Here is a 17,292-nt window from a genome sequence, read left to right on the forward strand (position 1 = left end):
TCAACTGTAGATTTTCGGTTGCAAGGTCTTGACTCAAAGAAATGACTCCTCTGGTGAAATTGAAGGTCATGTGAAATGGTGTCAGCACCACGGTCACAAACCAACGGGGGGTGTGTTTGGCGAAAGTTTTCGGTACTACTCAAAGTCCTGCCGGCTTTCTACTTAACACAGGTACCAGTTGACAGAATGCTGGAGTACTAGACAGGGTAGGGCTAGCTGCTGAAACGCACAACTCCCAACCCCAGGGGAATAACAGAATAAAGGATTAGTTCTTGCTCATGCTGTGGTCCAGTGTAATTAGAAAAGGGGGAGGTTGTGTTCATGCAGTCATTCAGGGACCCAGATTCCTTCCGTCTTGTGCCTCCCCCATCTTCTGGGTCCTCAGAGCTGTCCCTGTCCCTTCTGTCTTCCACATGTGACAGCAGATGGGCAGAGAGAGGGAGTGGAGGGTCACGTGGAGTCTCAAGGGCCATATCTGCAAGTGGCCGACATCCCTTCTGCCCTGTTTCCATTGGTCAGAGCTTTCCACTGGCCCACACAGCAGGACTGGGAAACGTGCTCCTCTCATGTGCTCAGAAGAAAATGTATGATTGCTACCCCATGGAGACCCTCAGGTCCCCTTCTGTCCTCCCCTGGTCTGTTTTGGGACCAGGATCTGAGCTCACTGTTACATCAGAGGGCCACCCTTGGTGGTCCCTCACCTTTGTGATTCCTCCTCAAACATCGAAGATATATACTGAAGGCTGTCGTTCTCTTCATCATAAACCTCCAGGTTCAACCTTCTCGTGCCAGACCCAGGCCTAGAGAAATCACTGAAACTGACTTTACTTTTTGATCATAATGCTCTGGGGTGTGTGGTGCCCAGTCATGAGCCCTTTATCCGTTGTGGGGCCTTTCCTGCGCTCTTAGAAACACTGACTCATTGCCCTAAAGCCACGTGGACTGCCCCCTGCTCCTGCTTTTGCCAATTCTCCAAACATACTCACAAACACAAAAGAAAAAAAAAAAACCCTTTTCTGGAAAAGAACTTCAAACATGTAGAAACACCTTTGAGTATTTGTGAATAAAAGGGTGTAGTCGCTTATCTAAGGCATTAATGGATTGGAAGGTGCTGCTTTATTAAATAAGTGGGGAAGGGGGGGGGGGGGGTAGCAAGGGCAATATAATTGAATTCTACTCTCTTCCCAGAAGGAAGATTGGGAAATTGGCCCCTGGTGATTGGGGGACTTTAGCACATGGATGTGGGGCCAGCAACTAATGTACTTATATCCTGTGCTTAGAGTGACTCAGGCAGCCATTAGCCCTTGGGAAACCTGGACTCTTGGCGGAGGGCTCTGACTTCAGAAAAGAAAGGAGGAAGGATTTGCAGCTCGTTTGGCCTGTTGTAAATATTGTAATGCTGTAAACCTTAATTATTAAAAAAAAAAAAAGGAAAGAGAGAGAGAGAGAAGGAGAGAGAAAGAGAAGAACAGAAGAAAGGGAGGGAGGGATGAAGGAAAGATGGGAAGGAAGGCAGGCAGGAAAGAAGGTAAATTTCCCTTTCCCTTCAAGCACAGCAGTGACATTTCTGGACCATGAGGGTGGCTACTGGGCCATGCGCTTGTCTGTGAGCTGACCGTCCTACCATCAGTGCTCAGAGCAGACGGGGCTTACGGAAGTGCGGTTTGATTTGCAAGCCACCAAAGAGCTCTGTGTAAATTCGTGTTCTTCAAGGTTGACAATCCAATAGTGATACCCCGGACAGGTGCCGTGGATTATGGCCGATAAAGATGCTATGCCCTTCACATCATCTGATCCTCACCGCAAAACACGAGGACACCGAGGCTGAGAGGTGATGGCCACAGTCACACAGCTTAATTCCGCTTTGAACCCTGCTCTCAGGCTTTTAACCCTCGGCTCCGGCTCCTCCTCCCCACCCACAGATGCCGCATGGAGGTTTCCGCAGGCGTATGGGATTCTGAACTACCTTCTGAAATCATCCAAGTTAGATGTAGCCGTCTGCACTGTGTTTTACGGAACTCTAACCGTTTCCTTAAGAGTGATGCGTTTAACAATAACCTTTAGATGCTTAATATAAAAAAAAAAAAAAAAAGGAGGGCTGGTCAATTGTGTGCGAGGGATTCTGTCTCCTCTTTCCGATGCTTGCCAGTTGCAGTGCACATGGGCCTGTCTGTGGCCCTGGGAAATGCTTCAGGGAAAGACCTGTGTTTGCCTTGTTTTAACCCGTACATCCCAGCCTCATTTTGCTATAACTTAACCTCCTTTCTCCCCCGCGTAATGTTTGTTCCTCTCACGGGACACTTTGGGACACACCCACGATTCCTTGAAAATTGGTCATTTGCATTCTGGTCATTCTCTGGTCACTGGAGTTTTTCTGTAGAAATGGCTTTTCCTCGTAAAAGTGACGGGAATGAGAATCTTCAGGAGTGACTTCCCCTTGTCTTTCTGAAGACAGAGGAGAGCTCCTGGCACTCTTAGGGGGTTCCTTCCCTGTGAATTATCCATCTGCCTTTAAAATAAGGAACACATAAAAGCCTTTATCTAAACTACTCTAAGATTTGCCCAACCCAGCCAGGCCTTGCAAGATGATCCCTTAAGGAAAGTTCTAGCCATGGCCATGGCTGTGGAAGCTTCTGCTGGTGACACAGTGGAAAGATTCATCAGGAGAGGATCTTGGAGTTAAACAGAAGCTGTACCTTGGCCCCTGAACTATGTGAAATGAACAAGGAACAACAGAGTATTCCCAGGCCAGGCCAGGCTCCAAAGACTGATTTCCTAACAGTTTGCTCTTCTGCTTTCTTTCAGGATAGTAAATATTTGCCCACACACATAGAGCTAGACCAAGAGCTCTGGGTGAGCATATTAAGAAATAAAGCATTTTTGATTGATCCGGAATGATGGGGCATTCAATCCAGAGAGAACTGCCAACAAAAAGTTGCGTTAGTAGTCATTCTTTTTTTTTTTTAATTTTTTAATGTTTATTTATTATTTTGGAGAGAGAGACAGAGTGCGAGCATGGGGGAGGCAGAGAGAGAGGGAGACACAGAATCTGAAGCAGGCTCCAGGCTCTGGGCTGTCAGCACAGAGCCCGAAGCAGGGCCTGAACTCAGGAACTGTGAGATCATGACCTGAGCCGAAGTAGGACGCTTAACTGACTGAGCCACCCAGGTGCCCCAGTAGTCATTCTTTAAAAGGGATCTCATTTGAACCAGCCAAGAAACCAAGGTATAGAGAAGCGAAGTGCTATGGTCTGAATGTTTGTGTCCCTCCAAAACTCATATGTTGAAATCCTAACCCCCGAAGGTGATGGTATTAGGAGGTAGGGTCTTTGGAAGGTGATTAGGTCATTAGGGTAGAGTCTTTATGAATGAGATTCCCTAATCCCATTAATGTCTTATAAAAGAGATGCTGCAGAGTTCCATGGCCCCTTCCACCATGTGAAGGCACAGCAAGATGGGGCTCGCTCTGAACCAGGAAGAGGGGCCTAACTAAAATGCAATCATGCTGGTGCCTTGATTTGCGGCTTTCCAGCCTCCAGACCTGGGAGAAATGAATTTGTGTTGTTTATAAGCCACCCCATCTGTGGTGTTTTGTCATAGGAGGCCTGAATGGACCGAAACACTAAGCAATGTGTTGACTCTGCCCAACGCAATGGGAAGAGTGCACGTGCTCACTGGAAGCTGGACAGCACACTGGAAGAGGCATTGGACTGGGAGTGGGTCATCTGTCATCTGCCCTTTGTTTAAGAGCAACCTTGGCAGCAGGCTCCTGCTCCGTCACAGTTCCTACTTGTATCCTGGGAGATGCCTGGTCCAGGGGGCATCCTCGTTTCTAGCAACCTTCCCCTCCACCCGCTTCTCACACCCTCTTCCGTGGCCACTTCTTGGACATCGCCATGGTCTCCAAGTGCGCCGCCTCGAAATCACATGGGGCACAACCTCCTGCCTCTGCAGCCTGCTGGTGTGGTTGCACCCACCTTGAGCTTGCTGGATCTGAGCAGACCTCTATTCCCCTGGGCCTCTCCTGTGCTCAATTCCTGCCCTATATTTAGCTTGGAGCCCACGCTCCAACATTTCAAGCGCCCTCCTGCTAGGACCCACTTTCAAATGTGTTCCACCTCAACCCACAGCGAGAAATATAATTTGCACATGACCTAGGGCTCGTCTACATATGTATTTACACACACACACACACACACACACACACACACACACACGTACGTGCATAAGTCTCTCCCAGCTTTAACTCAATCACAGTTGTTTAAAAATCTGTCCCCGGACATCAGTTCTTATAACTTTAGCCCTGTGTTTCTCCTCCCCTTTACCAAGTTGTTGCAAGAGTCATCCGTATAAACTGTGTTGTTCCCTATGGCTGCTATAACAAATCGTCACACACTTGGTGGCTGAAAACAGCACAGATGTATTTTCTTACAGTTCTGGAAATCGGAGGTCTAAAATCAAGGTGTGAACAGTGCTGCGTTCTTCTGGAGGCTTCAGGGCACGGTCTGTTTTCTTGCCTTTTCCAGTTTCTACAAACCACCTATATTCTTCGGCTCATGACTCTATCGCTTCAAAATCTGGTTCCATTGCCACATCTTTTATCCACTTTGGCCGTCTTATAAGGACCTTGGCGATTCTATTGGGCCTCTCAGGTCCTGTAGGATCACCTCCCTATCTCCAGATTTCTAAGTTAATCACAACCTCAAAGTCCCTTTTCCACTGTAAGGTAACATGTTCACAGGCTCCCAGGAGGGGGCCTGTGAACATCATTGGGAGGCCACTATGCTTCCTACCACATGAACCATCTTGGATTTCCTCAACTTTCCTCAACTCTCTGCTCAGTGGCTTCTGTCCCCACCCACCATCCCAAATGCCTCTCAAGAAGGTCCGTGATGTCCTCTTTGTTGCTGAAAACACTAGATACTTGTAACTTGTCCTTCTTCCTGACCTCTTCTGACACAGTGGGCCAGTCAGAAGGAGGTGTGGGATGCAAATGTGGAGGGATCCTGACCCCAAGGTTTGAGGGCCAGTGGTCTGTCCTCAGGGGCATCTCCTGCCGTCACTCTTGAGTAGCATCTGGTGTGGTTGTGGTTGGCTGTAGAACATGGTATCTCTCGGGGCGCCTGGGTGGCGCAGTCGGTTAAGCGTCCGACTTCAGCCAGGTCACGATCTCGCGGTCCGTGAGTTCGAGCCCCGCGTCAGGCTCTGGGCTGATGGCTTGGAGCCTGGAGCCTGGAGCCTGTTTCCGATTCTGTGTCTCCCTCTCTCTCTGCCCCTCCCCCGTTCATGCTCTGTCTCTCTCTGTCCCAAAAATAAATAAAAAACATTGAAAAAAAAAAATTTAAAAAAAAAAAAAAAAAAAAAAAAGAACATGGTATCTCTCCACTGCCCTTGTTCTATTGATCCTCCGGAGGCTCCATGGAGTCTAGATGTCCTTCATTTACTTAAAAGCATTGGTCAGAGAAAGGTTTTTTTAAGCAGTTTTATTTACCTACCTACAAAAAAATGCACCTATCCCTAGTGCATAGCTGGGTGACCTTTCACAAAGTAAAACATGTATCCACCTTTCAGATCCAGAAAAGAGCTTGGCCAGCTCACCCTCATGACCCCTCCCTGTCGCCAACCCCTCGTCTCCCAAAGGTGACACTATTCTGGGGAAGCCCAAGTGGTTTTAATTATTTTCTTTTAAGTAGACTTTCTTCTTCTTTTTTTAATGTTTACTTATTTATTTTTGAGAGCGAGAAAGAGAGAGACAGACAGACAGGAGCACAAGCACAGAGGAGCAGAGAGAGGGAGGGAGAGAGAGATTCTAAAGCAGACGCTGAACTGTTAGCACAGAGCCTGAGGCAGGGCTCAAACTCACGATCCCGTGAGATCACGACCCAAGCTGATACCTAGAGTTGGATGCTTACTCTCCTGAGCTACCCAGGCGCCCCTAAATAGACATTTATTTGTAGAACAGTTTCGGGTTCAGGACAAAGTTGAGTGGAAGCTACAGAGAGTTCCCAGATACCTCTTGTGCCCACACAGACAACGCCCTGAGTGCCACCCCCCCCCCCGCACTCTCCATGTTCCCCATCAGGGTGGCACGTGTGTTACAATTGACGAACCCACATTGACACATCACAGTATGGACCACAGTCCATAGTTTACGTCTGGGTTCACTCTGGGTGTTGTGTGCTGTAGGTTTTGACTGTGTATAATGACAAGTGTTCTGGAGGTTTTGACAAGCGTCCATCACGCTCGTGTCCTGCAGGGTAGCTGTATCTCCCTGAAATCCTCTGAGATCCCCCCATTCAGCCCTCCCTCCCCCAAACCTCTGATAACCACCGATCTTTTTACCATCTCTGTAGTTGTACTTTTTCCAGAACGTCATGTCGTTGGCATCATACAGCCTGTAGCCTCCTCAGCCTGGCTTCTTTCGCTACTCATGTGCATTTAAGTTCCCTCCGTGTCTGTTTGCAGTTTCCTCGCTCACTTCATTTTAGTGCTGAATCATGGGCGGACACAGGCATAGGTTTTTGAAGAAGGAACTGGACTGAGCATAGAGCAGATGTTACTGCTGAAGTGTCTTCTTTGTATCTCATGCTGTTAGGACTGACACAGTCCTCTCCCCGCTCAAAGTGCAGAAGGGCCCGGAAGGCCTTGAGAGGCCATCCTCTGCCTTGAGCTTCTGCCTCCAGAGCACCATCAGAATACGAATATGGCATGCACGGGGGCTCCGGCCACCACACCCCACTCACATCATGTTTTGATGTAAATGGTCCCACGGAGATCAAGTTCTGTTTACTGGGGACAGACTGCATGACAAATAGAAGAATGGTCCAAACAGCGGAAGTTTCTTTCCCACTCGTGTAACAGTTTGTGGAGAAGCCTCCATGAATCTTCTCCATGAATCTGGGACCCAGGCCCCTTCTGGCCTGTGCCTCCAACACCCCCCGGCCCTGTCATTTCCTTCATCTAGCTAGAGTCACGCATGGCCTGTTGGGACAAACCATTAAGCCGAAGTCTTGCTCCCGGGATTGATGTAACATTTTAGTCAGCTGGTCACCCAGTGTGGTCCTGGGGAATGGCGTGGTGATGGGCAAGAAAGTTTTAATGATGAGTTTCAAGAGACACAAGGGAGGGCGTAGCAGCCTGGGGAACTTCGGGGTGGGTGCTAGCCTGGGGCAGCATGAGGGCGACTCTGAGTTCCCTGGTGTGGCTCATCATGGGGAGCTGAGATCCCACAAAGGGGCTGGAACTTTCCCAAGTCATGGCTTTACCACGGCCCGCCTGTGTCCCGCAGGAAGATGCCAACTTGTGGCCGTGGGACCACCGAGGGGGTCTCTGCCTCTCCTCTCTCCGTGCCTGGAGGGGAGCACAGTGAGAGTGATGACATTGTTCTAACCAGCAGGACCCAGACTCCACCCCCCCCTTCACCCCCTCCCCGTGCCTGATGTCAGTTTTGCGGCTCAAGCTAGGGTCTGCTCAAGCTAGGCCACTTCAAGCTAGTGGCCTTCTTGGCCTATTTATGGCCGCTTTCAAGGGTGGGAAGGAAAAAGGGGATGGCGGTGAGAGGCCTCAGGTCTGGGTTACATGTCGAACAGTCCCCCTCTTCACCTTCCGGTTGGTGAGTGTGACCATCCTGTGGCAGACGTCAGGGTCCCTTTCACTGTGACTTTCAGGGAAGGCCGGGGAGCTGGAGTGGGTGCCCTTTGCAGAGAACTGTGGCCTGAGAGGATTATGAAACTTAAACAGGAATAACTTAAGCACGGGCCATCTGCGTGGGAATTGGGGAGTTCTGAAACTGCCTTCCTCCACACCCCCTCCGCCCCCTCCGAGGCTGAGGCCTGCCAAAGCCGTCTCCCACACACCTCACCAGAAAGTCCCTGGCTTCCCTCCCAGCTGCCTTGCGACTGACCTCATGAGGTGTGAGAAGGAGGAAAGGAATCTACATTTCAGATGAAGCTTCCTTCCTCCTTTCTGAGAAGTGGTCCAGGCCTCCCGCGCCTGCCAGGTCACGCACACAGCTCCTCAGAGCCCGGGGCCCCGTGGCTCGTCCAGTCTGCTTGGAGAAGGAACCAGGGAGGCTGGGACCCGGAGCCTGTATGAGTTTGTTGGGGCTGCTGTAACAAATGACCGGAGGCTGAGGTGGCTGAAAATGGCAGAGATTCATTCCCTCTGGAGGCTGGAAGGCGGAGGTCAAGGTGTCCTGGGGCCATTGGTGCCTCTGAAGGTTCTAAGGCAGAATCTTTTCCTTGCCTCTTCCAGCTTGTGGTGGTTGCAGGCAATCCTTGGGGGTTCCTTGATTTGTGGATGTATCACTCCAGTCTCTACAAGGCTGTCTTCCCTCTGTCTCTTCTTATAAGGACATCAGTCACACCAATTGAGGGCCAGCCTCCTCCAGTATGGCCTTATCTTAACTAATTCCATCTTCGAGGAGGCTGTCTCCAAATAAGTGACATCTGAGGTTCCTGGTGAACATGAATTTGAGGTGGGACATTGTTCAACCTGCAACAGAGCCCCACCATCCCTCCCTTTCCCCTGGCCCCAGAGCAGGCCCTTACCCCACATAGGCTGTCCAGGGCCCAGGAGTGGTTACCCCGAAGTAAAATGGCATCCCCTCGCTCCAGGAAGGCCTGGCCTAGCAAGTGGGAGATCACGGAGCCCGAATCTCTCCAGGGACAGGCAACTACGTGCCCAAGGGACCCCCACTTGGAATTTTTTCCTGTTTTATGGAGATGCTTCAGGATTCCTTGGCCCTTGGCCAATCCCAAAGGGAAAGAGCCCTCCCAGCCTTCCCATGGGCCACTCCAGACCAAAGTTTACAACCCAGATGGGAAAACTGGCACCTGGCTCCATTAGTCTCAGCTACCAGCCTCGTTTGGGGTCTTCTCCACGGCAGCCGCTAGGGAAGCTCCACCCGGTGTCTTCCGGACTGACCAGCCCTTCCCCTGGGGAGCTGAGGTCCTCTTGCTTGGACATCTGTGAAGGAGTGGTGAGTTCCTGGGCCTCTTGTAACCCAGCTGAATATTTTCCAGGTTACCTAACCAAACTCCTGCAGAATCACACCGCCTATGCCTGCGATGGGGACCATTTGAATCTACAGTGCCCTCGGCATTCTACGATAAGTGTCCAGTCGGCCTTCTATGGGCAAGATTACCAAATGTGTAGCACCCAGCAGCCTGCCTCCCAGAGGGAAGACAGCTTAACCTGCGTGGCACCCACAACACTGCAGGTATTATCTTTCGTAGATGTTTTAGGATGATAAAATGGTCCTCTCTCTCTCCTTCTCTCTCTCTCTCTCTCTGTATATATGCTTGTGATTATATAGTTTGCTCAAAGCAAACCTGATCCACGAAAACCCCAACTTATACAAATCACCGGTTTCACAAGTGCGCTATTATTTGCTTCTGGAAAAGGTTCTTCACCAAACAAGACTAAATGGGATTCCTGCCTGCTGGGGAGCTCCCTTAATACGCTTGCCTTACGAATTTATTCAGAGACGTACCTCTCACTGCCGTAAAGCAAAGTACAGTCGTGCTGGCCTTCACCCTCCAGGACCACCTGTCCCGTCGATACCCCAGTAGAGAGGGAACGTGATTCCTTTAGTGGAAACCACGGGGGGCTGTGTGAGGCAGACAGTCGAGATCCTGACCAACTTCTCAGAGAATGCTCTCGAGGAAGGGAAATAGCAATCATGGTCTTTTAAAAAAAAATGGTTTTCTTCTCCAGTTGTAGATAATGACATTATTCTTGTTTCGAGCTTCTTTGGGCGGCCTCTGCTGATTTGCTTTTCTGTCATATAGGACCAGGAATTTGGGGAGGGGGCATCTAAGACTTTCTTTTGGGGGGGAGGGTTGGGATTAGCAAAAGATTTGGTATAGGAAGAGGTCAAGACTAGTATTTCAGTGGTGATTTTAGACTATTCATGGCTCTTCGACTGTTTTTCAGCCGCAGGAAATGGGGGGGAAAGATAAATTTTCTAGGAAGACTAAGGACTGATGGAATTGGTGTTCATGCCGTGTAGCTCTCTCTGAGGTCCAAAGAGGAGAAGCCAAACTCATGTGATAACATAAGGATTTTTCTATTTCTTACACCACTTACTGCTTCCATTCCAAGCGTCTTAGTATCTAGAATGGCCATGTGATGGGTAAAGATACCAGCCGAGTAGCCAAAAGGATGTGTTTGAGTGAAATCCCTGGACGTGGCTTCCACACCCCCCGAGGAGAGGCCACCTGTTGCTTCTGGAGACCAGCAGCTACTTCCTGTGGGTGCCCCACCCAGCCCCCAGTCCTGTCCCTGGGGTGCCACTCCAGGAGCTGTATCCCGGTTGGCCTGCCCCCAGTCCTTACCCCAACTGCCCTGCCCACCCTTCCCGGCCCCCCAGGCCGGCTGCCGCTCTCCTAGGTGCATAAAAAGAACACCGGCCGGTGCCATAGGACGGGTGCCCTGCTTTGTGGAAATATGAACCCCTGGCACCTTGGAGCTGCAAAGAATGGGCACCACCCTCGCTCTCCAATATGGTGCCTGGCTCTGCCAGGCAGGCCTGAGGGAAGCGGGCGTTTCCAGAGCCAGGCAGACAAGTTAGCATTTGTGAACACGACTCCAATTGTTGTTCAGAAGGTTTGTTTGCCAGAAACATCCCCCGTGCACTGCTCTTTCATCCAGAAGGCAAGAGATCCTTTATTTTGTGTCTTTTGGGCCGCGTTTGGGAACTGAGGCAAAGTGCTTCCTCCTCCACAGAGTGAGGTCACCTAAGGCTGGAGAGAACAGGTGTTGATGTCCACCCAGGGGCACCTCAGCTGGTCTGGCCCGTGACTGAATGCCGACAGGAAATCCCCCCGCCCCACGCATCTCTCAGCTGTTAACCCCCTTTGGGAACAGCCCCGCCTCGGGTCCCACTCTGTGGTTGTATCACGTGGAGCCACACAAGGGCTGAGTCATTGCACGGTGACCCTCAGCCATGAGGATGTGTCCCGTCCTCTGCGGGGGGGGGGGGGGGGGGGGTGTCCCTGGGCGTTTTTCCAGATTTCATACCACCTCTGCCGGGCCCCTGAGGTGACAGGGGATGCCTGGTAAGGCCAGCAGCCTTCATGGAGATATTCCATAATCTACTATGAGAGCGTGGCGATTCGGACAGGCTCGTGAAGCTGAGGTAAATTGAGTCCAACAGTAGTGAGTAGATTCTTGGGAAACGTATAGTGTGCTGGGTATCCTGTTAGCGGACACTAAGTGTAAGACCTGTGTGTTACAGGCAGCGCCTGTTGTGTTTGGAGACAGGAAGCACGGCAGTGAGGCCCCTTTGTGACCCTCCACAGGGCGATTCATGGGCTTTTGCACGGAACAGATTCATTCACAAAGGAGTGTGCACTGTCTGGGAAAAAAATGAGGGAAAGAGAGATTTGAAGGAGAACTTTGGAGCCAAATGAGCAACAGAAGGCCTGAGTTTTCCAAAGAGGAAAATTACCCCCTGGGGAACAAGTAGGCCCTGTGCCCTCCAGGTTGGCAAGGGTGGGAAGAATCAGCTTTCTAATGTTTATTGTTTGGCCTGTTTTGGGTTGGGTCTCCCAAGGCCTCCCCCAAATGCTGAGTTCTCTGTGGTCTGTGCTCGGCCGTTTCTAAGGACGTAGAGCGACGGCCGTGATTCCTGGTCCTCACAGGGCTCTCTCAGCTCTGCAGCCAGGGGGACGCCTTCCGGAAGGGACCTCCGTGTCCCATCTGGCCCACGCTCTGAGGTCCTCGGGTCTCGCTCGTGTTTCCCGAAGCCTCCATGATGCAGCACTTCGGTCAAAACCATCGGCAACACTTCCACTCGAGGAAGACTGGAGGCTGGGCTTCTGGTGGGGGCCTGGCGCCGTAGGGTCGGGTTTCTTGCTCTGGGACAGACAGGGAGACAGGCAGCCGACCTGGTCAATGCACAGGTGTGCGGTCTCAGACACAGCTCATAGCAGCTCGAAGGTTCTTTGTGTGGCCCCCAGGCCAAGCAGACAGGTGTCCTTTCCTTGTCAGAGCCCAGAGCAGCCCGGGTGTGGGGTCTCACAGACACCGTGTGTGGTTTTCAAGCCTATCCCTTTTCTACCCCCCTCATTTTAGAAGGTGCTGGATGAATGCCAGAACCAGCGTGCCTGCCATCTCCTGGTCAATAGCCGTGTTTTTGGACCTGACCTTTGTCCAGGAAGCAGTAAATACCTCCTGGTCTCCTTTAAATGCCAGCCTAGTAAGTAACGTCTGGGGCGGGGGAGGGGGGGGGACAGTGTGTTTGGGGTGTGGATATCCTGTTTTATTCACACCCCTGTTGGAAATTCTCCGCCAGTGGGTGTTTGTCCAACTTGGAAACTTGTTAATAGAGATGTCCTACCTATTCTTTTGTGGTGTGTGTGTGCACGTGTGTGTGCAGCCATATATCCATGTGCATTCTTCAAATCCTTGAATTCAAAACATCCTTCGTAGGGGCGCCTGGGGGGCCCAGTCAGTTAAGCGTCCGACTTCAGCTCAGGTCATGATCTCGTGGTCCATGGGTTTGACCCCCATGTGGGGCTCTGTGCTGACAGCTCGGAGCCTGGAGCCTGCTTCCGATTCTGTGTCTCCCTCTCTCTCTGCCCCTCCCCTGCTTGTGGTCTGTGTGTCTGTCTCTCAAAAATAAATAAACATTAAAAAAAATTGTTTTTAAATCCTTCGTAATATGTAAAACCCAGTTGTACCCATGTTAAAGGTATCAGGGGTGGCAAGAGGCTGAAGTTGCCTTTCCCCAAAATGGGGAACTGGGTTTTCCTTACTCAAAGGAAGCTCACCATCAGTCGCTGGGCTGTTTGTTGTTCTCTCGAGAGGGCCGGGGGGCACATTTGCTGCTGGAGCCCCTGGTTCTAGATCTTTCTGAACTTGCTTCTTCCGCTTTCACCTACAGCAGGGGCTCCGCACACAGTGTCTTTCCCTAAGGGGAAAGAAAGAGGAGGAGATTCTGGCTGGAGCAGCCTTTCTTACTCAGATTCTCGCACTTTTCTCAGTTGACTTGTGCCACCTGTAACGCACATCAGTTTTGTGATTAACCCGTTAAAGACCACAAGTAACTGCCTTTCAGCGAGGAGGTCACACGTGCAGGTGTGGAGAGCCTGCTTGAGAGAACCCATGGGTAACTGCCACATTAGAGGCTCCTGGCAACCCCGAAATAACCTGCTGAAAAGAAAGCAAAGTTATAGCAACAATATTTAACCAAATGATGATAGGAAGGCATGATCACTTTAAAAATTCTGCACTGTCACCCCAACGCGTTGGTTTTATTTTCTGCATTTTGTTCTCTCTTGGTTTCTGCCTCTGGTTCCCAGCATCCCCCCCAAGACAGTGGCAGACTAGGTGCCGGAGGCGGGTGAAGCTTTAGCTCATACGTGTGTAGTAGTTTCAAGTGCACATTTGCAGAGAAAGCACTAGAACCTTCCAGCAAATACCCAGCCTTCTGTCTTAAACCCTTTCCTTGCTGGGGCCCAGATGCCTCAGAACGGCCCCTATGGCTCTTCCCCCCATGCTGTGTGTTCAAACACACATTCACACTCACATGCACACACTCATTTGCACGCATACCCACGATTGCACGCTCACATTGCACATAGTCACTCATACATGCATACAATCCCCCCCCGTACGTGCTATCACACACACATGCACTGTCACACACATACTCACACGTGCACATGATCGCAAACACCCACACACAGTCCCGAACTTTGCAGACCAGCCAAACCCTCCCCAGGAATCCTCGTCACCTCCTGTCTCACTCGGGAAGATCCCGTCTACATCTCTGTGTTCTTAGTAGTGTCCTTCCCATGGCTAAATCTCAAAAAATGCTGTCCTCCTTCCATGGTGGAAATGACAACCCTTTTTTTTTTTTTTAAGTTTATATATTTTGAGAGAGAGAGAGAGAGCTTGAGTAGGGGAGGGGCGGAGAGAGAGGGAGACAGAGAATCCCAAGCAGGCTCTGAGCTGCCAGCATAAAGCCTGATGTAGGGCTCGATCTCACGACCCTGGGATCGTGACCTGAGCCGAAATCAAGAGTCAGACACTCAACTGACGGAGCCACCCAGGCACCCCAAAGGCAACTCATTTTAAAGCGTGTTCAAAATGTTAACGGCTGAAGGATCTGCGCAGTGAGAATATGCCTGTCTCCTGTGATATTCTTGGAAATTTTTCATAATGCGAAGTTGCAAAAGACCAACCCGTAAAAGACATAAAAAGGCTCCTGTGGAAGTGGCCGAACCTCGACTACATCATGCCAGGCCACAGCCTTATTACTGTGGCCAGTGATAAGGTCTGATTGCTCATGTCATTTCAGCAAAACACTGCTGAAGCACCTACCGTGCACAGGTGTGGGGCCAGGTGTTGGCATATGAAGGCAACTCCTGTTTTGCAGAACTTTCTTGGATGGCGGCTCCAGCTTGGAGAGCTTCCACGTTCTTTCATCCAGCAAGCATTCACCTCGCATAGCTGCTTCCTTCTTGCCTTTTAGGTTCTAGCAAATATCAGCTTTCTCCAGAAAGATCGTATCTGTCCAGAATACATCTCAGGAGAACCCTACTCTCTTGGTACTGTGCCAGGAGCTCAGGGGGAATTGAGCCCGGCAGGGGTGCAAGGAAGGCTTTCCTGGCTAGTGATGGGGCTGGGGACTGCAGACTAGGGGTCGGGCACAGAAGGAGCACTTCATATGGAAGGCTGTGGCCGGAGGGAGCAGGGGGCTCTGGGGAGCCAGCAGGAGCACCGGATGGGGAGTTGGAGCAGGATCCCCGGGACCTGATGGGCAAGGAAGGGGGTGGACTCTTTCTGTGAGGGGCATTAAGCAGGGAGGACGCGTGGCTGGGGTTTTCACGTCCCTTCTGGTTGCCTCATGTATAACAGATGTGGGGCACAGCCCTGTATCTTAGGCTGTTTGAGCTGCTCTAACAAAATGCCATCAACTGGGTGGCTTATAGTCAACAGGGGTTTATTTCTTGTAGTTCTGGAGGCTGGGAAGACCGAGATCAAGGGGATGGCAGCTTTGGCACCTGCCGAGGGCCCGCTGCTTCACAAATGGCTGTCTCTTTGCTGTAACCACACTTGGCAGAAGGGGCAAGGAATCTCTCTAGGGTATCTTTCCTTCAGGGCCCTAATCCCATGCATGGGGACTCCATCCTCATGATCTAAGCCCTTCCCAAAGACCCACCCCCTAGTACCATCAAGTTGGGCATCAGAATTTCAACTCGAATTTAACAGGAACATGATCCTTCAGACCAGAGCACCTTGGGCAATGTAGACATTGGTGACCTGAGGCCCTGCAGGCTGGGAGGCGGTCCCTGTCACCACTGTGAGAGGAAGGCAGAAGAGAGGTCGTTCCTACCCCCTCCAGCCTCTGTTTCTGCAGCCCTTTCACCCCGGCGGCTCTTCTCTGTTTCTGATGCCAGCCCGAGCGTGACACTGACACTGATCCTCAGAAGGCACCCCCACTGCTGCAGCCAGGGGCCCGGGGAGCCAGCCCTCATCGTGAGAGCCGACTGTGGGCATTTCTTCCCATCTCTGCCTGAGTGCAGTGAAATCTGCCACAACGGGAGTATTTACACCAGGGAGATGGGCAAATGCTATAAATCAGGGCTTGCCTGTGGATGGTGGAAGAGCTATTTTACCAGCAAACCTCAGTAGAAAGAGCCTTCTTTTCTCAAGGAGGCACCCCGCTTCACCTCCTTAAATCTCATCCTTGCAGAGAATCTTGGTTTCCGTGAGGCTTTGGATTTTGGCAGTTCTGGGTTCATAACCCTGTTTGCTGTGTGGCTGCTGCGTGACCTTGGATAGCATAGGGAAACTCCCAGGGTCGGCTCCGTGACCCAACGGTAGAGTGAAGACAGTGCGCCTTCCACACTGTGGCAGAGTGTGTAAAAGTACGGTGTTGTGCACTTGTGCTCAGTAATTGGTAGCTGTTATTCCAGGAGGCAGATTAAGGTCATTCTTGCTGAAGATGTGACTGACCGAAAGGCAGTGATACCCAGATGTTGGGGGGCTGAGGGGAGTCTGCCCTGGGTGCAGGCATGAGCAGGGTATACCGTAGAGAATTTTAAAAACACGGTAAAAGTGAATAAGTATCTGTCTGCATGTCAATATCGCCCCGCATGGCCTTGTAACTAACATCAGTAGTAACACATTCTCATCCTGGCAGATCACCCTCTCTGCCCTTCTGTGGAAGGCTACTGCTGATATGCACATGTGTATCTGTGTTATTAAAGAGGACTCACAGAGGGGCACCTGGGTGGCTCAGTCGGTTAAGCGTCCGACTTTAGCTCAGGTCATGATCTCATGGCTCGTGAGTTCAAGCCCTGCGTCTCGGGCTCTGTACTGACAGCTCACAGCCTGGAGCCTGCTTCAAATTCTGTGTCTCCCTCTCTTTGTGCCCTTCCCCTGCTTGCAGTCTCTCTCTCTCTCTCTCTCAAAAATAAATAAACATTATTTTTTTTTAAAGAGGACAAACAGAGCCCCCTAGTTTGCAGAATCAGGAAGGGGACTTTGTTACTGTTGTCCTGGTTTTCCCACTTCCCCGGGCTCCTGTCACCCTCCCTGTCCAAACCCACTGGGAAGGCTGTGTATGCCTTTTCTAATCTGAGACCACTGAGCAGTCTCACCCAGCTCTGAAACAAATTCTCTCTCTCTAAGAAAAGTAGCGATTTTGTTAGTGGCCCCACTGTGTTTAGGGCCCAGAAATGTCACTCTTAGGCGACAGCGAATTAGTACATTCTTAAGGAACCAAGTGACACATCATCAAACAGCAGTAACCCCATGTATGTAAGGTGACACTCACAGGCCTCTCCGTTCCAAGAGATGGTTTGCCCATAATCTGAGGACAGGATCACTGGAGGCCTTACATGGAGGTGTTGTTTTATTCTGCGTGAGTTTGGCCAGCATCAAGGCCTCCTTTAATGAATGGGCCTTAATACATCAGAAAGATGATGGCTAATAAATGCACTTCTTGGGGCGCCTGGGTGGCGCAGTCGGTTAAGCGTCCGACTTCAGCCAGGTCGCGATTTCGCGGTCCGTGAGTTCGAGCCCCGCGTCAGGCTCTGGGCTGATGGCTCGGAGCCTGGAGCCTGTTTCCGATTCTGTGTCTCCCTCTCTCTCTGCCCCTCCCCCGTTCATGCTCTGTCTCTCTCTGTCCCAAAAATAAATAAACATTGAAAAAAAAAATTAAAAAAAAAAAAAATAAATGCACTTCTTGACAAGCCTTAAAAAGTCTTTTCTAATTTCTAAAAATTCTGATAAAGAAAGAAAAAGAGAGAAAGAAAGAAAAAGAGAAAGAAAGGAG

At 50.7% G+C, this 17,292-nt stretch overlaps 1 protein-coding gene across 4 annotated transcripts in view; it reads left to right on the top strand.

Annotated features, from left to right (window-relative positions):
- EVA1C (eva-1 homolog C) overlaps positions 1-17,292 on the top strand; it is a 77,728-nt gene that overhangs the window by 27,523 nt on the left and 32,913 nt on the right. For 2 of the 4 annotated variants that reach the window (XM_086675856.1, XM_086675854.1), the window contains exons 2-3: positions 9,023-9,219; positions 12,078-12,201. In XM_086675856.1, the coding sequence (XP_086531982.1) occupies positions 9,023-9,219; positions 12,078-12,201 (321 nt within the window). Of the gene's footprint in view, positions 1-8,252; positions 8,476-9,022; positions 9,220-12,077; positions 12,202-17,292 lie in introns of those variants that run through there. The other 2 variants (XM_086675858.1, XM_086675857.1) reach the window with 2 other exon arrangements.

The sequence above is a fragment of the Puma concolor genome, chromosome C2 (genome assembly GCF_028749965.1).
Source record: "Puma concolor isolate L17-30 chromosome C2, mPumCon1.1.hap2, whole genome shotgun sequence".
Lineage (NCBI taxonomy): Eukaryota > Metazoa > Chordata > Mammalia > Carnivora > Felidae > Puma > Puma concolor.